This window comes from Eubalaena glacialis, chromosome 12 (assembly GCF_028564815.1).
Source record: "Eubalaena glacialis isolate mEubGla1 chromosome 12, mEubGla1.1.hap2.+ XY, whole genome shotgun sequence".
NCBI classification, from domain to species: domain Eukaryota; kingdom Metazoa; phylum Chordata; class Mammalia; order Artiodactyla; family Balaenidae; genus Eubalaena; species Eubalaena glacialis.
The window spans coordinates 32,972,125-32,995,265 of NC_083727.1; the positions used below are offsets into that span (position 1 = coordinate 32,972,125).

Consider the following 23,141-nt stretch of genomic DNA (forward strand, 5'->3'; position numbering starts at 1 on the left):
CTCCCCTCTCCCTCTACAGTGGCTTCCTTCCTTCAACCAAGCTCAACACTCTCTGTGTACAGGAAACCCTCCTTAAAGGTTGACTCCCCCTCAGGCAATAATCCACTTTCACCTTCAGGGCCAAACTTCTCCACTTGATGTCCTTTACAGCTATCTCTTTAACCTTTTGCAAACTGGTTTCTGTTTCTAAAATCCTTATTTTAATCCTCACACCACCTTGTGAGATAGGGACTATTAATCCTTTCTGCAAAGGGGGCAACTAAAGCTTAGAGGAGTTAAGTCACTTACTGAATCCCCGGGCTGCCATACCCCAAACATACCCTTTTTTGCCCCATGGGCTTAAACATAAGCAGTGCTTTCCTGGAATATTTCATCCCAACATCTAAGTACTAATTCCTATCATTCTTCATGGTCCAGTTCAAATCCCATGTCCCCAGGAAGACAAAAAGAAGTTTGCAATCCACTTGGAAACAATCAGTAAAAGGCCCCAGCCCCATATTTGTTCTAATTCACTAACTCAATGCTTCTCTTTTTCATAGATCTGTTTGATGATTTTTCAGCCTAACTCACTGGGATATTGGACTGAAATTCAAAGCCGGCTGAAGTGGCAACCTCATTCTAGTCAACAGTCGCCTAAGTCCTGTTGTCATGGTTTCCTGGTTCCCAAAAGACAAGGTCACGTGAAAATAACATTTTTTGGGGGGGGTTGGGTCACATATTGCTATTATTTATGATTATTATTAATATTACTATTACTTTGTTCATTTTTTATTTTATATTGGAGTATAGTTAATTAACAATGTTGTGCTAGTTTCAGGTGCACACCAAAGCGATTGATTCAGTTACACAAATACATGTATCTATTCCAAAAATAACATTTCTTTAAAGCAAGATTCCTTCCCAGGGCCTGAGGGAAGAGAGGGGGTGACTCCTCATTGTGGAGCCCAGCCCTCAGGCATCGGAAGATGATGGAGGGAAAGAGGCCACACGCTGCTCCAGGAGGATGGTGGCATCCTCACTGGGAGGGCTTTCCTTCTGCCATCCTTAAAGTTCTTTCCAGTATTCCAATATTCTGTGATATTTAGGATTATTCCTAAGTCTAATCACTGTCAAGGGGCTAGAATTAAACGACTACCAACTACCAGTGATAAAAGCACAGAGGAAACCCAGAGGTAAACCAATTATTATTCTAATATATGTATATTATTTCCTTTCATTAAAAACTACTTCAATCCTACATAAATTTAAATCCCACATAGCACTCCTCTTTGGAAGGAAGAAATGTTTTACTGCAATTAAACATGCAGTACCACAAATGTGTGTGTGTGTGCGTGCACGCGTGTGTGTGCATGCGTGCGTGAGCGCTTTCAAATTCCCACTAAGGTAAAAAGAGATAAGATCACTGTCCAATTCAAAGGGAAAAAAATCTCATTTCCAAACTATTTTAAATTGGGAAAGTAATCCGATTTGTATCCTCAATTACATACCTAAGTAATTCATGCAGATACAAACCATTCCAAAATTCGAAGATCAAAGAACATATTTAATAATGCTGGAGAAATTCCAGTGCACTTAAGCAATTTTCAATGTGCTTTAATTGTATATTGAGGCAGAGAACACACTGTTATTCTTTTTCTGACAATTAACAAAATATAACTTCAAGAGTTAGAAGTATAAGTATATCCTCAAAGTACATTCCATTCTAAAAATAATTTGGTTGTGCTCATAAGAGTGCAAAATCAGAGCTGAAAGAGATCAGTTTTTCCCCCTGCTCTCTCTAATAAGAACCCAGGATGCTTCCTAGTCCCTAGGCATTTGCCATCAAAGAAGAATGTGACAAATTCTTCTAGAATTCCCATTACTTTTTTCCAGAAGAATGTTTTTAAAGGAAATGCATCTTACGTCAAATAAGCAGCTTACACTTTTAAACCCTGTAATACTTGTAAGACCGCAAAAATAACTGAAACTAACATCCACCCATTTTGTTTAAATCAGGCAAAAGCTCTAAAAAAAATTCTCCCTAAATGAATCAGAACTTTAAAAACAAAAAGCTCTCATTTCAACAAATTCTAACTACTGCTTTAAAGTATCATTTATTAATAAAAGGACTGGATCCTAGTCATCAAGTTGGTACTGCCACCATCACAGCACATCAAACACAGGAGGGAGAAATATGTTCCTCCCAGGACAGACTACAATATTTCTGAATTTACAGTTTTCTCCTCTATTCACTCACTCAAGATAGGTACACATAATTTTAAATGAAACAAAAACCACCAGTTTGCAGAAAATACGAAAAAGAGAAGAACATGGTAATAAGCAATACCATTAGGATTCAATCAGCAAACCCAGAATGTGGGAGACTCAACAGGACAAACAACCTGGTTTCTTCAATAAAAGTTACAAGGGGAAGAAAATGATGGAGGACTAGGAATCTATAAATTAAAATTGATCAAGAGAAACATCAAAGCAATCATAAAATGTGCACCTTATTTGGACCTAAAGCAAGCAAGCAAGCAAGAAAGAAAGAAAACCAAGACAATTGGGGGAGAATGTTTAAGTATGTTAGTGACATTATGCCATTTATAACTTTATATATTTGAAGAAAGAAAAAGAATATCTTTAGAAGAGACATTCACAGATGAAATGCCATGGTATCTGGAATTTGCTTCAAAGCAATCCTGGTGTTGGGAATTTAGGAGTAGGGAAACACAGGAAACAAGACTGATATAAATTGGTAACTGCTGGTGGTAGGTAATGGCTGCAGGAGGGTCACTCTATTATTCTCACTTTTGTATATACTTGAAATGGTTTATGTTTCAATAATAAATTTGATTGCAAACTGAATAAAAAGATATCCTATGAGGAAAATTGTGCTTTGCAGAAAAGAGCTGGGTTAAACATACTAAAATATTGACAAGTACTTGACTCTATGCGATGTGATCATGGAACTACTTTAAAAAATTCTGTGAAAACCATATGTAACATGTAATTCCGATTTTTAAAATTCACCGTTTAAAAGTCTGAATAGCAAATGGCTTTCACTGTCTCTCCTTTTTTAAAACAATGCAAGTAAAACCGATGCCTGTCTGAGAATCCAATTTGAGGATTAATGGAAATTACTGATGGCTCTACTGAATATTTAAATATACACATACTGAAAAAGACAGGAAACAAGCTTTCCTGAAACTGAGCTACATTTATATAAATTAAACTCCATTTGCTACTGTAACCTTAGCCTTATTTTATAAAGATGTCTGTCACTTCTCATTGTAAGTATTCTCCAGAAGGAACTAAACAGTGCAGAAATGACTTTCACCAGCAAACTGAATTGTAGTTTCATCAATGAACATGAATTTGGTATGAAAAGTCATTATTTCAATTGCTTAATCAAAATCTCATGGTTTTATTATAATTATTTTATGATTATGTAATTTTATAATTACGTTGCTCCTACCACTTTATGTAGTATAGTCAACACCCATAAGGATTAAAAACAATATTCCTCAATTAATAATTTGTATTCAGCAATTATAAATAGTTAAGTTAGCTACTGTGCATGAAAACATGAAAGGAAGATTAAAATATTTTCCTGAAAAATGAGATGAAGGGGAAGTGTGAGTCTGTGCATACATTCACGTGTGAGTGTCTGTTGGGAGTGTGGTATGAATTGCACTTCCACAGCAGGAAGTCAACTATAACACAAATCATGAAGTAGAATTAAAGGGTGTTATTTAGAAATATAGGCCATATGGAACAGGTAAAAAGTTAAAAATCTGAAATGGGAAAGAGTGGGACAGAGCACTGTTACTTCAGTCATGAGCTTTGCATTATTACTGTTTTTAAATCATGTACTTGGATAAACACTCAATTAATAAAGCACACAGCAATGGAAAAAATGTCTCACCAATAGTCATAGCTCTCATCCCAGTTGTCAAAATGTACGAGGAAACGATTGTCCACCATATCTGTTACCGTAGCAACACAGATGAATGCAGGGTTCTTTTTGTCTACAGCTTCAAGCTTCATTCCAACTCGAAAGCCTGATGGGATCACTGTCTATGAAACATACAGATTTAATTAGAGATAAGCACACACTTAACAGCAAGGACCTGCACCCTCTCTGCACCTCTGCTTGAAGGCCTGGCATCCATCAACTGTATTCACATAATTTAAAAATCATGAACCACTTTTACAGCAGAGTTGCTTTCCAACAAGCAGCAATAAGAAAAATGCCCTGTTGCTACACCCAATTAACTATCTGGACCTTTAAAACTTACACACCCACAACCTCGCAAAGTTAATTAATTTTAACACGTGTCTTGGTACTTTAGATGACTACACGAGTTAGGCAAGTTTTATTTACTGTAGAGTTTACTTTCAGTTTTTCTTTTCCTTTATTACAGACTTAACAATGAAAATTATTTCACACAAAATAAGCACTTAAGTTAAAAATGTGTGTAAGTCAGTATAAATTCACTCCCACTTCTGAAAAGGTCTTTCAAAAGAGTACTCTATTGAAAGTAGGTCATCTTCCTATACAAAAGGCTGCAAATTATTACAACTTTGATTCAACAATACAGATATTATTCACAATAGCACGAAAAGAACTGGCTGTTAACACATACAGCCATTCAAAATAGTTTGTAATATAAGGAAATCCACAGATTATCAGCCATCTGGGACATGAAACTAAGACAATAATAAGTTCAGTAAGACTTAGTACTTGAGGTGCTGCAGATGTAAACATTCCTTACAATCTTTTGTGAGGAAAAGTATCCTAATCTCAGAGAAGTACTTGAATATCAGTTATATCAATCACAACACATTACAAATCATTTCAGCCCTTCTAAAAAAAAATCCTTCTGTCCAGACTGAAGCGCACAGATACTATTCTAATCACTTTAAGCAAAGTAGATGTTATCTCTCTTTTCACTATAATTATACAGCTATCATTACAAAAATGTGGACAGCCATGTATCTGAATATGTTAGAGTGAAGTCCTGTCTGAGTCGAAGGATCAGGCACTAATGCTACACAGATACTGTTACTACATATTTAAGCCCTGAAATTATTTATCAGTGTTCTGACCGTAAATATTTGAGTATTCTAAGGTAGAGGAATCTAGAAATAGAAAAATTAATTGCCTCTTAGATACCGAACACACAGCCCAAGATTAAGTTTTGTGCTAGCAATGCACAGAATTTAAGACGATGGTTCAAGGCAGTGGATCAAATCCCTGACTGAACTCATCACCAGAGAACCAGACAAGGATTAGGAAACTTGGAGTAGTGACAGCAAGCAGGCTGCTGAGTTTTCCACCTGACTGACCTTCCTCCCTTGTCTTGACGGAGAATGATGCTGAATGACTACGCAGTATTGACATTTCAGCAATTAAGCTATCCTCTCAATTAAGACATTTAAAAATAATAACCTGGCTCATTATCTCTATTAATTACCTAAATGCACACACACATACATCCCTCTCCGGTTCTCTAACTCAACCTGGCTTATGTTCACAATTCGATTAGAGAATGTTTCAGCCGTGACTGATGCCCTCAAAACACCCGGTTAATGTCATTTCCCAAATGAGGGTATTTGGGGTGGGTGAGAAGGTTTTTCCCCACTCCTGATATTCATTTGGAGGGAATCCCTAGTGAAACATGACTGCCTCTCACTACACTCTCACTCACTGTCCCTAACTGGTGAATCTGGAAGGAGGAACTGGTCACACCTTGAAGAGTAAGCTGGCCTACAGGGCATACCAGTCTCCGCTCTGCCCCTCTAGGAGCAAGAGCTGTCCTGCAAGAGGGTAGTCTGCCCTGGTCCAGTACTCCTGGGCTTGGCTGGTGAGGTGGGAAGGGCCAGTACACCTCTTTAACCCCAGGGCTCAGAATCAAGAAACTCATCTGCCAGCAGATACAGGCCACGCATGTACTCCAACTGAGCCCTTACCAACTATAAAGATGAGACTTTGGTTTTCCACCTGCTTGCTCTCTGTTCTTTCCAATGAGATCAGAACTGGGGCAGGGAAGAGGACTAACATATCAGGCCTCCTCAGAGATGCCAACAGGTCAAGAAGTAGAAAATACAAACACATCCAGACTTTGCTTCTGTTACACTGCGGAACAGAGCTAGAAGCTGGAGAGAAGATTTAAATGATAGTCTCTAGCATGCAAATCTAAATGGGGCTACATGCCTCTCACTATGTGAATCCCATTTGCACAGCACTCCTAAAGTCAAGTGACAATAACAATGAAATGTCACAATTTTTCTTATGCACCTTAACTGTAAATTATACCTAGGTTTTATACTATGTTGACTTTTATTATTTAATAAAAAAAGACAGCCATGATATGGCTAAAAACAGATATTTATTCATGACAATTTTAAGCTAATCTTAAAGTTTAATTAAGATAAGAGCACTGTATTTACCAAAGCTATAAAATGTATTATAGTTTCTTGTTATCCCTTGTAATTTATCTAGTGAAACACTCAAAAGCCACTTCCTGTGAAAGGAAAAGTATTTTGGAGGTACTTACTATATTCTGATTTTCAAATAATGACTTGGGAGCAGCCTGAGCTTTGCATGTCTTGAGATAAGTCTGCCAATTAAATTCTTCCTCTTTATACCCTAGGGTAAGCACATATAAACACACAGTAAAATACCAAAATATTTCACACTTAGCTTTCCCTTCTTACTTTTATCTGTAACTCCAACATGCCAAAATCAAGCAATCAGGTGACTCTTTAAATAGATAGTATTTAACTCATAATTTTTAATCTATGTATTTTTATACATGGGGTATTTATTTCCAACAAATTATATTATTTTTTTCAATTCTGAATGAATGGTAATGGATGAAAAGAAAAGGTGTAAGAAAGCAAACATATATTGTACTCAGATGGACTTCTTTTTATTACCAGACCATTTCTACCAGTATTTAGGTAGAATTCCTCAGCAGTTAGCTAGGGTAGTTGAGTTCTTTGTTTTTCCCTCACCCGTTCTACTCTGGGAGACTAACTTGTAGGAACAAGTGGGAAGCTGGAAAAAATGGTAATAACAACAGATAAAATCTTTGTGGCCTGTCACCACAAGAATGACAATTCAAGATTTATGAAGTAAGCATGTTGGCAAATTACAATAATGGAAATGTCCTTGTCTTAATTTTCACAATTTCATGTTTAATGCTGGTAAAGCCAACATTTTCTTCAAAAAGGAAACTGAGCATTTAATTTTATCTACTCATGTGCTCTCTTCTACTTCCATCAAAGTCCAGAGGCTGGTGTGAAAGGAACAGCTAATAATTCACCATATATAACAGGCCAATTTATACAAAGGCTTACAGATTTTCTTTTTCATCCTTATCTTTTCTAGGTGCTTCTGTTTGATCCTTCAGTTATCTGAAAATACTATTCTGCCATTAATTTTTCACTTAAAACCAAAGGATAGCTTGTCCATTAAAACCAAATAACCCTGAGACAGGCCTAAAATATCAAACTAGTAACCTGGTTCTTTGACATCAAGCAAAAAATACTGAATGTAATATGAAAAGGAAGGAAATAAGAAATTATTAAATATATTAGGGATGAACTGAAAAAGATGGGATCTGTTATTCTTGGATGTTTTGTAAACATGAAACAGACAGAAGCATTGGCAGACTGTAATATAAAGAATTTAATAATAAAAGAGTAAGTGCTATTAGTCCAACCCCCAGCTAAACTGATTTTCAGTGTTATATTCTCCTTTCCAGTCTCCTAAATATTCAGATATGTAAGTTCAATGCATAATTTCTCAAGATTTTTTATTTACTGACATGTCAGTAAATACACTTAGCTATGTAAACAGGTTAGAACTAACTTTTCAATCATATTTCAAGGATGTATTTGTGTGTGTGTTGTGTGTGTGCATGAAATAGAAACCTGTAGCTAAAACCTGTAGTCAAAATTAAGTATCAAGCAGATGTTATGTGACATGCAAGTAAGTACATGGACATAGTTTATTCTCTTAAGTAGAATTCTATTTTTTTAATTTCTTTCACTTTATTTTATTTTATTTTTAATTAATTTATTTATTTTTGGCTGTGTTGGGTCTTTGTTGCTGCGCATGGGCTTTCTCTCTAGTTGCGGCGAGTGGGGGCTACTCTTGGTTGCGGTGCGCGGGCTTCTTATTGCGGTGGCTTCTCTTGTTGCGGGGCACAGGCTCTATGTGCGTGGGCTTCAGTAGTTGGGGCTCACGGGCTCTAGAGCGCAGGCTTAGTAGTCATGGCGCACGGGCTTAGCTGCTCCGCGACATGTGGCATCTTCCCGGACCAGGGCTCGAACCCGTGTCCCCTGCATTGGCAGGCGGATTCTTAACCACTGCGCAAGCAGGGAAGCCCTAAATTTCTTTCACTTCAATAAACATTTTTCATCATTAACAATGAGCTTAAATTTGGGCCCACCTGAATAATCATAAAGTCTGAATTCTTAAAAATCTAAATTAAGATGTAAGAAAATAAGTGTTTCAGAATATAAAATGTGAAATTAAAAAGTGACAGTACCTTTTGGAGGATGGAGTTTGTGGCCAGTTTTCTCACACCACCCAACTGGGTGAATATCCAGAGCATCTGCATTTACCCAGAAGTCATAACAATCAGAATATCCATCAAAGTGCAGCTTTATCCGGTATCCACAAACCTGAAACAGGTAAAGGAGGTCGATTAAAAAACAAAACAAAACAAAAAACCCAGAATATTTCTGCATATGTACAAAAATAAACTAACATGGATATCAAGTATGATATGGATTATGTTAATCAAAGCACCCTCGTTAACAGCCACAAAAACAAGTGAACAAATAACAAAATCTAAAGGCAAAGGCTATTACATTGGGACGAGCTGAGCTACAGTGTTCCGGCATCATCCTCAGTTCCGCCAGCAGCACATGGATCCTGGGTGACAATTCTCCCGTGCAGACAAGTCCTCTGTTCATTCCCTACGTTGTACAAGCACATGCTACCACGGGGAGCCGGCAGCACAGGGTGCACAGCTCCTGCAGGGTGCCAGAGTGGGTGCCCTGCTGTGCACTGGCTCAGTGCTAGCTCTCTGTCCTTTATAAAGCTCCACACACAGCGATATCCAGCCAGACCTCGGCTGGTGCAGACACGGGGAGAAGTCAACTTATTCTCCTCTCCACTAGTAGCAGAGTGGGGAGAAAGAAAGAAAAGCCTCCCCGATTCATACTTAGATGAGACAGGCTCCCTGGAATCCAGTGAAAACTCACTCTATGTAACACATGCCGAATGCTGATGCCACATATCTGCCTAAATTAGGGCCCCACTCGGGGGAGTTCTCATTTAAAAAAAAAAAAAAAGGTTATGTAGGTTTATGGGGCCTTCGCTGGGTCACGCTTGGCCTTGGGCTCTCAAGACAGTTCAGCCTCTCAGTCTCCTTCCCACTAGCACAGCAGATGTGTTCAAGTGGAACCACACGCCACACCAGACCTCGAACCACTCCAGGGCACCTGCCTTGCAGAAGTCTGAACAAGAAGCTTGAGATTAGAGTGCGGAGCCAGGGCAATTCCCAATCCGAAAGTAATCAGGAAGCTGTACAGTTACTGCCATGAAGAGTTCTCTAGGGCATACTGTTAGAATTCAAGTGGCAGAACAAACTTACAGAGTGAGTCACAGTTTATGAGAAAAATTATATTCGTGTGAGTCCATGTATGTATTTATGTATGTTTGTGTGGGTATACATATGTTATTATGTGTGTATACATATATACATATGCCCACGCATACATACATAAATACATACATGGACTCACACACAAAAGTATATGTATTTAGATACACACATTTATATACATACTTACACACATATATATGTAAATTCACAGTAAAAAAAAAAAAGTCTGGAAGGACAGATGCCAAATATTAACAATGATTTGTTTTGAGAAGTGGGAAAGAAGAGGCAAAAGGGAATGATGGATTTTTAAGTATTTTATCTTATATATTAGTATTTAAAAAAATAGAAGGTATTAATGCTACATATATAAAAGTGAAAATAAGCTGACTCCCCCCAGAGAGATAAGAACACCCTGCAGAGCCAAGACTGGGGTCTCTAGAAGCACGATCATTCGAGAAGGGTAGGTGGCTGCCCCCCACCCATCCCATGCCAAGGAGGAGCTCAGGGGCTGCTTCTCTTATAAGCCTTGGAGCTAGGCAGGCCCACCCTGCCTTACACTCAGTTGTCTCTGGTCAGTGCCTAAGAAACAAGCCCCTTCAGTAATTTATCCCTTCAATCCTTCAGGGTCATACTGCTCTGAGCTTCTGCCCCGTGCAGTCAACTTCCCACTACTCCCCCCATAATCTCTCTACTATATCTTACGCCCTCCGAAACCCTTCGGTAAACAACCTCCTCCATCCTCAAGTTCCTTGCTCAAAGGTCTGGTCCTTCCCTCTGAAGCCTTCCCTCAAGTGAAGGCTGCTCCTTCTCCTACTTTCCATCCCTCCGAGGCCCAAGCGTGGCCTACTGCCTCAGGCCACACCACGCTCCCGGGCCTGCTCTCCACCCTGATCCTCTGAGGCCTGGGCCATGTGGCTGTACCACTTCGCCCTTATCATCCTGCATACTACCTCCCAAACATCCCTCGTCACTCATCACGCTAAGCACTGGCTCACTCTCTTCCTTTCCATCCTGAGTAGCTCCACCAGGCACATGGATGACTCAGCCGATACCGCAGCTCTTGCTCCCTGCATTTCCTCTTCTCCCATGGATCTTGTCCCATCAGAAACGGCGCTGCCTTTCAACGATTAAATTAAAACATCCATTCAGTTTGCTAACCCAGTTACTCCCGATACACTTCCTTCTGAATCTCACTGAAAACTCTAGCATCTCACATTGATTCCTACTTTCTCCCTAGCATCCTCCTTTCTCTAGAGCCTCCTTCCTTAGCAGTCACTTAAAATATTTTATCAACATTTTAAATTGTTGCCCTAAAATGTTGTCTGACAAAATTCCATTATCCCAAGTATCCACCCAGTCTGCACCTATACCTGGTCTAGGGACTGGTGCTAAGGGAAAAAGATGACACACAGTCAATCCTCATTATTCATGGTTTCCGTATTTGCAAATTCACCTTGATAAAATACATTTGTAACCCCAAAATAATATTTGTGGGGTCTGGGGACATGTGCATGCACAGAGTGGTGAAAAATCTGACTCACCCATCATGCAAGTTTCCAGCTGAGGCTGAACAAGGCAAGATGCTCTGCCTTCGTGTTTCGTACCTCACCCAACAAGCAAGTGTCCTTTATGTTACCTACTTATTTAGTGCCATGTTTTTTCATGTTTTGTGCTCTTTGTTGTGATTTTGCTATTTAAAACCGCCCCTAAGCATAGTACTGAAGTGCTAGGTAGTGTTCCTAAGTACAAGAAGGCCGGCAAGTGCCTGACAGGGAAGATATGTGTAACAGATAAGCTTCATCAGGCATGAGTTACAGCACTGGTGGCCATGAGTTCAATGTTACGGAATCAACAATAGACAAACAGGTTGTCTTCAAACAGAAACATAAAACAAGGTTAGTGCTGATCGGCTGACGAGAATGTTGTGACCAGAGGCTCCCAGGAACCTAACCCTGTATTTCCCCTAAGCGCAATGGTTCAGTAGTATTTACGGAATATAACTACCATAAATAACGCGAATCCAATGTACCTGTTTACCGCACTCTCCCTACTGCACAGCAATCCTTCTAGACGCGCCTGGCCGGTTCCCCCTCTCCCATTCTTCACAAGGGCCTTTTTAAACCTCCTCCCTCTCCTTCTGCTACCAATCCCACCATCTCTATCGTCAATCTCAGCTGACGATTTACCTCCAGAAGTTGCCTCCAAACTGGCAAACCTGCCCACGCCCACCACACCCACCCTCTCCTGCTCCCCCTTGCAGAACCCAAGGAGAGACTCCTCCTGCTGGCAAAGGCTTGGACCTCCTCATATACTCTGCATCCCATCTTCTCCCATCCCTTCTTTGTCAATTATCTGCTCTCTCTGAGCCTTCCCATCCTCTGCTCCCCAATGACTTCTTCAGAATTCAAGCATTCTCTAGCCAGTCTCTTCTCATTACAACAAAAAGGGAGAGATGAGGGAGAGAGCAAGAAAAAGTAAAGAAAAAACTATCTCTTAGGCTTAGACAAATTCTTGTACACTCTTGGTGAAAATCTAACAACTGATAAACTTTTTTGGAGCCCAAAATAGCAATATGCATCAAAATTTAAACATCCTTAACTTTCAACCTGGTAATTCTAGGGATGGCTCCTACAGACATACTCACTATGCAAAAAACAAAACAAAACAAATCAAAATAAAAGCAAACAAAAAAAACACCAAAATATAATAGGATGCTCACAGAGGCACTGTTTGTAATGATGAGAAAGTGAAGACCACTCAGTTGTTCATCAATATGAGAACAATTAAATAAACTGCAGCAATTCAGTGAAATGGAATACTACTCACTGGTTAAAAGTATTATATATGTATAATATAATATATAAGATACAGTGTCACAAAAGCAAGTTGCATAATATTATGTATGATATCACTTACATGTAAAAAAGAGAAAGATATATTTATACGTATTTTTACATGCAGAGAAAACATCTGGAAGGAACACCATGAACTCATAAGTGCCGTTATCTTTGGGATACAGAATGAGGAAAACAGAGGGTGGACACAGAACTTCTATTTTTTAATAATATATACTCTTACACTAGCTGACATTTCCAGGATGAGCAAACATTACTGTTACAATAAAAAAAAAACTAGACAAACTAAAATAAATTTCCTTTAAAACCAAGAGTTGAAACACACACACACACACACACACACACACACACACCCCTCCCTTAAAAAGTTTCCCTTGTCTTTTACAGCCAACTTCTCAAAAGCAGTCTAAACTTACTGAATGTTTTCATAAATCTCAACTGTTCTGAGAACTACATAAGCTAATACATGGAAAACACTCAGCTCAGCATCTGTCCCATGGTACACGCTGTGTAACGGTATGTTATTATTTATGGTGACTGTCATCATCGAGCTATCAGACGTGACTGTGTTGTGTAGGAGCCAAACTTCTTACAAATCCACTAAGTCACTGAAGGAAAACTATGATAACTAAAACTAATACACAAGATGGTCTTATTCTTTGAGGAAAATTTTAAAAGATACATACCCCTGACTCAAGGAAGAGAACAAGAAGGAGGCGAGCACATAAAGGAAAAAAAAAATTCTAAGAGCTCTCAGTAATATATTGGACTAAGATATACCTAATTGACCTGGACATCTTTTCCCGAAAAATTTCAAAGAGATACCTTGAAATACTGAAAGTAATATAAATATCCGTTGGTCTGTTCCTTATGTTAAGGAACGTGGTATGGTGAAGCCTATGGCGTCAGACGGACCAGGGGTCAAATCCTGGTTGTACTACTTTGAAGCTGTGTGGCCTTGTATACCTCACTTAACCTCTCTGAGCCTCAGTTCCTTCATCTATAGAACAGGCATGAAAAGGGGTTCTTGCAAAGATTAAACGAGGTAATGTTTACAAAACGCTAAGCACCACGCCTGGCATAAAGTAAGCACTCAACAAATGGCACCTTCTCCCATTATTAAATCCCTATAATCACTATTTTGTTTTAAAAATAAAGATGAGGCAAAGCTTACCTCAGCCACAGTGAGGACGCAGTACACGGACTGATGCTCAGGGTCCACGCCTTCTAATTTCATGCCAACTTTAAACCCATTTTTGTTATATGGAAAAGACTGATACTAAAATGCAAAATGACAGCAGTTTTAGTGAGTGATCACCATTCTTAAATAAAGACTATATAACCAAATACATAAGCAACTCCTAAAAACCCAAAAGAAAAGGATCACTGGGTCATCTCATGGAAAAATGGACAAAGACGATAAACAGGTGACAGAACAGGAAATTTAAATGTCTTATCGATTTAAAAAGATGCTCAACCTCCCCCATAAGAGTCATACAAAGTAAAATTACGGTAAAATATACTTCACCTTTCAGACCGATAAAGATCGAAAAGTTTGGTTACAGTGCATTGGCAAGGCTCTAGGGAAAGAGACGCACACAGACATCGCTAATAGGGATATAAACTTGTACAACCTCTAGCAATCTCACGATATCCATAAAAAAGAACATTCTCTTTGACTCAGCAATTCTAATCCTGGGAAATTACCCAACAGAGATAGCCACATATGTGCTAAAGGAGAGGTGTACGAGGTTACTCACCAAAGCATTTACTTACCAAAAGACTCATGTATATATATTATACATTCCATATATACATATAGCATTTCATTTTATATCTGTTCCATAATAATTTAAGGTGGTCCCTACCGACTGACACATATATGTGTGTCATACTCGTGTAATATATATGACATACATATATGACATATATGTCAATCAATAGGGAGCAGCTTACATTATTATGGAACAAACATAAGATGGATATATACGATGCATCAGTATAAAAGACTGATGAAGGGGTCAGATGAACTGAGATGGAATAATCTCCAAACTAAGTTAGACAAAAAAGCAAAGTCCAAAACAGTATGTGACATATGTTATCATTTGGTTAAAGACAAGGAGGGGAGGATTTGTGTCTATATATTGCTTATATGTACATACAATTTTCTTAACAGCGCCTTCATGTTTTAATCACATGAATGTATTACTGACTCAAGTAATTAGCTGTATTTAAGCTTTTTTAAAAAAATTGTAAAAAAGTCTATTCTGCAAAGGACCAAAGTTGCAGAAAATAATTATAAAGAACAAGTCATATGCAATGACTATTATATATTAAATATTTTAATGTAGATGTAATCATCCCAACATTTACTATTCACCACTTTTTAAAAAAATTTTATTGAATACTCACCACTTTTTAAAAACTCTGTGTTCATACATATATAACAAAGTATTGATGGCAGATTTATTACATACCATGATTAAATATAATTAAATCATTTAAACCAAGGGTCAGCAAACTACAGTCTAAGGGACAAATCCAGCCCACCACCTGTTTTTGTAAATAAAATTTTACTGGAATACAGCCATGTTCATTCATTTATATATTGTCTCTAGCTACTTTCATTACAAGAACAGAGTCGAGTTGTTACATCTGAGACCACATACCCTATAAAGCCTACAGTATTTTCTATTGTCCTTTATGGAAAAAGTTTACTGACCCTTGGTCTAGCCCAGAGACAGTAGTTCCCACTCAGAACTACTTTTATTGATTTTAAATCACTTATGATAAAATATTTTTCTATAGTTATATAGTAACCCATCTTTCGATGTTTTGTTGTGATATTACGTAAACCACAGTAACTCATTTTTATTCTCCCAAAGACATGATGTTGACATGAAATTTTACGCCAGTTCTTCTTTATCTACTGGTTTTTCAGTAGTAGTAGAAACATCCCTTTTAAAATCAATGAGTGAAAGCCTGGTAAATATTGAGAAGAAAGAGCACGCGCGTGTGTGTGTGTGTGTGTGTGTGTGTGGGGTGTGGTCATGCACGTGGCACTGGGGAAGGTGTGCGTATAAATGCTAGCTGCCCTCGGAGGCACCCCTCCACATATGAAAAACAGTATGTTTGAGAAATTATCCCAAGTCACATTTCCTAAAGAGACAGTAGAAACGGCAGTACCAATTCCAGAGAAGCATTATGGACAATGTTTCTAGAAGGGTCTGTACCTCCTTGAACAGCTTTGCTGGCACTGCCACAGCTTTTTCCTCTTCCAGGTAGGACGCCCAGCACCAAGCTTTCTTTCCTTTAGGAGGCAAACCTGAAAAGCGAATGAGACTAAAATGATAGAATTCCCAAATCTAAGAAATCAGAGTGGTACACTATGAACTCTCACTTCCCTAACTATCCCCAGGCCTGGCTCTTCTCTTACTTTCATGGCTGGTATTTCTCCATCTCTTTTCCTGGCTCCTCTTCCAAAGAAATGAGAGCTAACAAGTGAACTGTGTGTATATCCAGGTGTGAGTGTAGAGAAAAGAAGCAGAAGAACTTAAGGTTAATGAAGAAGATGTAGCAGGAAGCCAAGAAAGAACAGTACCATGGAAGCTACACCAAGTAAGAGCTTCTTCTAGAAGCAGGATGCTCAAAATTTTTTTCCTAAGGAATCAAGACGTTGAGGACTGAGAAAAGGTCAGTGCACTGAGTGGTCAGGGACGGACTGCTAATCTTTCTCCAAGATTAAAAAAAAAAAAGGGGGGGGAAAAAAAATCAAGGTGCTGAAGGCCAAATTGAAGTAGCAAAAGAATACATAAATGATAAACATATGGAGTCAGCTAATATCAATTTTATTTGGGATTAATTTGACAAAAAATGAAAATGAAAGAAAGGATATAACAGCTTGATGGGTATTAACATTGGGGGAAGGGTATTTTGGGAATGAGATCGCAACAGGCAATGATGAAGCTCATGAAGAGGAAAAAAACAATGGAACACCTAAGAGGGGGAAATGACTGAAGGGACAAGGTCACAGAAGGGCCAGAGCCCTGAGAGTAGAAATGAAGGGGGAAGGGAGAGTCAGGATAAAGACACTTTTGAGGCAGAGTGCAGAGTAACTGAGAATTTACTCCCTTTAATTTTGGTGACATAAGATAGAAGGTCATCTCCCCCAAAATGTAAAAGTTAGGCTGTGTGCTTGACGCAGGTAGAAATACCTCAAACTCTTTTTGAGGAGTTAAGAGCTGAATGAGTGAGGAATGCAGCCAAACCCTGAAGAGAAGCACTGGGTTCAGGCCTCGATTTGCAGGGACAATGTGACTGGCAGGTCGGAACGGGACTGTGCAAAGTACAGGCGACCTAACATGGAGGACCGGCCAGGCAGATGCGGCAGGTCCTTCCTTTGGATACAGCCTAGTGGGGCACACGGAGGCGTCTATGGAGATGACCCAAGGTCCACAATGAGTACGGCAGCAAGTTCATCCACCAAGTACTGAAGGGCAGGGCCTCATGAGAATAAAGGACTAGATTCCTCATGAGAATAAAGTGTTCCTTGAGGAACAAAGAAAAAAAAAAGGTACCAGGTCAGGAGGTCATGGTTGAGAGGAAACTTTAAAAATCTATAACCTTAGGAAATGAATAAGAACAGAGGTTTTAGTCAAAGTGCATAAGTAAAAGATACCTACCGGATGGAAAAATAAATAATGGAAAATGGTCTCAAGTTTGCCCTGACACTACTCAAAAGTTGCTAATTTCCACTTTTCCCCCTTATCTACTTCTTCTAAACTCTAATTTTTATTGACACAATTTAATCAAAGAAAACCCCCAAACGATCCTTTAACTGCTATAGTGTGCATTACAATTAAGACTAAAATGTCTACCTGTGTGAAATATTTTCAGCTTCACAAAGTTACAAATAAAACCTTCCTTTCATCAACTCACCCTGCTTTAATACAGCCGAATCACCTCGCCTTTTCCTTCGGGCTCTCTGCGAACCCCTCAGGATTCTTCCATCTTGTTTGTTTTCCTACAATAAGGAAGAAAAGTTTATGATTTTAAAAAGTTCATGAAATTGGCACCAATGAAAAGTTAGAGAGCTGTCGGAAAGCATTATTTTTTTGGGGACTCTTCTTCAATTTCACTTCATAACTTTTAAAAGAAAGTAAGAATATAGGTTACTTGAGAACTGTGCTGCTTTTGGCCTGAGGTCCTCACAAAATAAGAACATTTCCAAGAATTACACTCTGTTATAGTACAGATACAGCTCCCACCTCCTTGAAACACTTTCTTCTTTCAGCTCCTGGACCCCTCTGTTCTGGTTTCCCTCGTACCTCACTGGCCCCTCTTTCTCAGTCCCTTTGCTGACATCTCCTGCAACCTAATCCCCTTCTCTTCTTTATCTAATCATTCTCCCTAGGTTTTAAAGATCATCTGTCTGCCGAATATCCCTCATCCATATCTCTAGCCCTGACCTCTTCCCTGGCTCCACATTCATGTATCCAGATGCTTACTTGGGATCTTCGCTTGGATGTCTAATAAGAATCTCAAACTCACGACGGCCAAAGGACTCTAGATTCCATACTCCACTCTGGCCTTCCCATTCTCAAGTAATGGCATGATTATCCAGTCAATAGTTCAAGCCAAAAAGCTAAGACTTATCTCTGATTCTTCTCTTTCCCTCACACACCCTGACAACCCTACCTTTAGCATCTATCTCAAATCCACGGACTTCTATCTTAAACAGCCCTCTTATTTAATCACTGCAATAAACTCCTAACTGGTTTCCCTGATTCTACTCTTGCTCTCACATGTCAAAGCTAGAGTGATCATTTTAAAACATTAATCATATCAAAGTATTCCCCTGCCTTCAACTTTCCCATGGCTTCCTATCATACTCAGAATAAAGTGAAAACGCATTACTCAGGTTTACCATAAAGCCCTGGACCACACAGAACTCTTCAGCCTCATCTTACTCCATTCTCCCCTAGCCCTCAAGGCTCAACTACCTTGTCTTCTTTATTTCCTTAAACAAAACATGCTACACACATTCTTACCTTATGGTCTTTTCCTTAGCAATTCCACTGCCCCACGGGGCTCCTCACTCCCAACTTTACATCAGCCTCCTTCTTATTATTCAGATCACATTGTCCAAGCCACCCTCCTAGGAGGCCTCCCTGATAACCCAACTTAAAGCAGTCAGATCATCTTAATGCCCTATTGTAATTCTCAGCATAGTGCTCATCACAGGCTGATATTTCCCCTGTTTATTTTGTTAATTTTATGTCCCCTTAACAAGAATGTAATGTCCCTGAGAAAAGAAACCCTGTCTTCCTGCTGTCTTATTCATCCCTGCATTCCCAACTCCTAAAACAGTGACTAGCCAATAACCATTGCTCAATATTGAGCTTAAGGAAAATGCTTTGAGACTTCAAAGTTCTCTTTTCATATAGAGTTACTAGTAAATATTTTAGAGAGGGGATGTTTATGTTTTAATTAGCATATTTTGAATTAGTTTTAGCTAAATATACCTGACATTTATCTGCCATTTTATACCTACTCACACAGTTTTATGAGATCTGTCTGCAATTTACCAAAATGGGATTGGCATTTTGCTGTCAAGAGGAATCTAAAATTCGTTTGCGAAACTGAAGGTTCTCCTATTGCCTCTCTCACTGCAGCAATAAATTCCAGAACATCCTACTTCTTCACCCTGAGGAAGGGGTACTACTATTTATAACTCCCATCTTGAGATGAGGACAGTGACACAGAGAGGGTAGGTGTGGGTAACCTCCTGATAGTAAAACAAGGTCACGGAACCAACATCTGAACTCAGGTAACTGGCTCCAGAGCCAGTGCCTTGGAGCACGGTGCTACCCGCGAAGGAGCAGCCCTGCGGGTACTAACCAGCTCATCGTCTCGCTCTTCCTCCTCCTTGGAGTCGGCTTTCAGAGATAACTTCGGCTTTTTCTTCCGACTGCACTTAGGATCTTCCTCTTCATTGTCTTCTCCCACGTCCCTTTCTTCCTTCTGATCTCTGCTGAATTTATAAACCCAAAAGAGTGACAGGAGACAATACCCATCAAATATCTGCATGTTGATTAGCAACGCAAAAATCATTAAAAAAAATATTTAACCACCAGGAGAATGGTGTACATATTAGAATGGTGTACATATCATACATAAGAGACACTTCAAACCACCATCACGTATATAACGCTGTCAAGATAGAAAGTGGAAATTAGCTTACGTATTAATTTATATAATTATTATAATTATGTAATTGATATAATTTTAAAAGGGCACCAGCACTACGGGTGAAACAGGTTCTAACAAGTTTAAAATGATTTGTCTTCCACAGCTGCCATCCATACTAATAAAAGAATCGATTATTTAGAGATAGTCTAGTCTTCAGGGGCAATTTTAAAGCAAGGATCTAGCAATTATTAAGAATGCCAAGTCCAACTGAAAAAGGCCAAGTGTAACTTTGTAAAACATCAGGTGGCTAACAAAAACAGACAATTTCCCCAGCCTGTTCTGATTAAAACACATGGGAAACTCCACTCAAACATAAATGCCAAGTCATTTATTTGTAGTACACAAGTATGTACAGGAAATACACCTTGTTGCTGATAAGCTGACCTCGTCAGACAGTTCCCAACGGCAGTCACACCACCGTCAGTCCCAGCTGACGGCCCTGACTCAGAATCCTCAGTCCATCCTGAGATCAGCAGTAACACAACTGCCACACTACTCACTGTGGCCACTCAGCGGATTCTCAGTCAGGGGAAGCTTCAGTCCATTTGCGGAGTTTTAGCTGAATTACCTAAGACCTCCCAAAATATACACAAAAGTGTGTTTCCACAAACATGAGTGTCATTAAAATGTGCATGTAGCCCAAAGAAATCTAAATACTCTTGGCTGGGGAGCAATCCAATTAATGTAAACAAAAGGCTAAAGAAAGAGGCAGAGGTTGTATTGCAGCTAGGACGTGAACAGCACAGTTCACAGTTCATGTCAGTTCGGACATGACCAAAGACACCAGCCCAGTAGTGGGATCAGGGTCCAAGTGTCTCCAAAGGGAAAGTCTCTGGGGGAAAAAAGATATTTTTGGATGACAGACATCAGAGAGCACAAAACCTCTGTATTCCCAAGCACCAGGCCCTTGGACTCTAAAACTCATTTTATAGATGGAATGGGGGCAAAAACCTACTTGTCTTTGATATGCCGAGCACAATTCTGGCTGCAATAGTTTCCTCCAGAAAGACACTCATCTACGTTGCCATACTGACAACAGTTCTCACAGAATTGAAGCCCTTCTACTTTCACTGGATCCTTCAACCTGAAAGGCATCCCAGTCTTCTCGGAAAAGACTAGAAGACGAAAAGCAGAAAAAAAATGTAAAACCATGACAGAAATCATTGCAAAACACATTTAGACTTTTTCTTCTAATAATTTTGTTAGCAACACAATAAAAGAATAATGTTTGTTGAATGAATGAATGAATGATCAATCTACATAGCGCTTGGGAGGGAGAAGAGGATGGGCTTGACAGGAATCACTCAAATTATTTACATAACACACACAAAAATTCTTCAGAAAAGGTAAACAAAGGCTTGTCCAAGGTCTTTTCTATAGAGTTCAAAGTAAAATGAAGAAAATTTCATTAGTCACTAAACTCAGAAGATGAAACCAACCATCCATAGAATCCTATACAGCCGTATCTTTTTGACAAAATTTTAAAAGGGTTATCTATGTTATATAGTGTTTTTGATGAGTGACTCTTTTACTTAATGGGCTGAATCAACATCTTTCTATTTTACTTTTAATGTAGCAGATCTCCTAAATCATAATTATCCATATTGTCTAGGAGCTCACGTTTCCTTTTGCTTGAATCATTAGGCTAATCATTCATTCAGCAAACATTTATTAGGCACCAATTTACGCTAGACACTGATAATGACAGTATAGACCTTGCCCAAGAGAGCTCACAGTCTAGAAGAGAAGACAGACAAGAAAACCAATATTTATAATAAAATGTGATACATGCAATAATTGAAGCATGAACAAGTTCCAGGAGTAGTACAGAGGAAGAAGTGACTCATCCGGCCCGGGGGGAGGTCAAGGAAAGATTTTCTGATATAAAGCCTCAACAGGGTTTTGAAGGCCAAAGAGGAATTTACCAACTGGACAAAGAGAGAAACAGCATCCCAGCCAGAAGAAACAGCATGAGCAAAAAAGGCAAGAAAGCATGAAACCGCATGATACGTTGGGAGAATTTTATGTAATTCAGTGCTGCTGGCCCTGCCAGAACACAGCGTACAAAGAACAGAACAGAGAGCAAAGACACAAAGCAAGCAGGTGGGTGCGGGTCACCCAGATCTTTGTCTGTTTTGCTAAAGAGACAATAAGAAGTTGGTGAAGTGTCAGATAAGCAATCTACACAAGTTCCTCTGACTTCGGTGTGTGGGATAAACTGGGGGAAATCAGAAGCAGAGTGATTCTTTAGGAGCCCGTCTGCAGTAATTCAGGTGAGAGGTGATTAGGCCCTAAACTAAGGCAGTGGCAGTGATAATAGGTAGAAAAGGCCAGATCTGAGACGTATTTAGCAAATAAAAACCAAGAGGATTAAGTAACAGGCTATGGGGCTGGGAGAGAACAAATTCAGGATGACTCCTAGATTTCTTGCTTGTCCACTGGGTGGATGGTGCTACCATCAATTGATATTACGGGCTACAGAAGAAAAAGCAGGTTGGGGGGAGGGGAGAAAGAAATAGAAAATGAATCGCATTTCAGACATGTGGAGTTTGAGGTACCTGTGGGACATCCAGGTGGAGATGTCCAGTAGGCAGGTGGAAATACGGGCCTGGAGCTCGGGGGAGAGGTCGGGGCTGGAGATATAGATTTAGGAGTCATCAGCATATAGGTGTTAGTTACAACCATCGGAGTAGATGAGAAAAAAGTGGCAGGCTTTTGGCTAAATCACCTGGGTAGGCTATTACAACATGGATTTACTTGATAATTTCCAATTAACCTTGTGCTATGACAGATCTGGCATAAAGAAAGAAGACACTTTATAGTTATTTTAAAATATAAAAGCTGGTTCCATATTAGTTTCGTCATAGAAATTTATCTAAGAATATGTGACACAAAGATCACCCAGGATTTTCAAAGTTCCAGCCTATTATAAAACCTTAGATATTCTTACATTAAAACTCTTCAAAAAAAAAAAAAAGGACAATGTAGATGATCTGTTCTTACCTTCCTGAGCAGTTGGTACCATCCAAGTTGTGGTAGCTGTTGCTTTTTTAACATTTTCCATCTCACTCTCATCTGTAATAACTTCCAAGGCGCCAAACTCATTTACACGGAACTAGCGACAAGAGTAGAAAGAGGCAAAATTTACAAAAGTGCTCAGAAAAGTCATCATTTAATGGCTGACACATGAAGTCTTTAAGCAAATGAAGTACGTTTTTATAAAGTTAATTTCAACAATTATATCCAGAGAAGCCTGCTACCACTATTAAGCCCTTTGCATTTACCAATTTTGGAATTTCAGGAAGGGGGAATAGAACAATGCAACAAAGAACTTCATAAGGATACAAACAACCATCCTTGCAGTGTC

The 23,141-nt window shown here is 39.1% G+C and overlaps 1 protein-coding gene across 5 annotated transcripts in view; it reads right to left on the reverse strand.

Annotated features, from left to right (window-relative positions):
- Positions 1-23,141, reverse strand: part of L3MBTL3 (L3MBTL histone methyl-lysine binding protein 3) — a 119,659-nt gene that overhangs the window by 66,939 nt on the left and 29,579 nt on the right. For 2 of the 5 annotated variants that reach the window (XM_061207724.1, XM_061207725.1), the window contains exons 4-13: positions 22,778-22,889; positions 22,333-22,407; positions 20,730-20,889; positions 19,424-19,556; positions 17,462-17,546; positions 15,757-15,848; positions 13,698-13,802; positions 8,544-8,679; positions 6,543-6,634; positions 3,908-4,059 (exon numbers count right to left, since the gene is read on the reverse strand). In XM_061207724.1, the coding sequence (XP_061063707.1) occupies positions 3,908-4,059; positions 6,543-6,634; positions 8,544-8,679; positions 13,698-13,802; positions 15,757-15,848; positions 17,462-17,546; positions 19,424-19,556; positions 20,730-20,889; positions 22,333-22,407; positions 22,778-22,889 (1,142 nt within the window). The remainder of the gene's footprint in view (positions 1-3,907; positions 4,060-6,542; positions 6,635-8,543; positions 8,680-13,697; positions 13,803-15,756; positions 15,849-17,461; positions 17,547-19,423; positions 19,557-20,729; positions 20,890-22,332; positions 22,408-22,777; positions 22,890-23,141) is intronic. The other 3 variants (XM_061207726.1, XM_061207728.1, XM_061207727.1) reach the window with 3 other exon arrangements.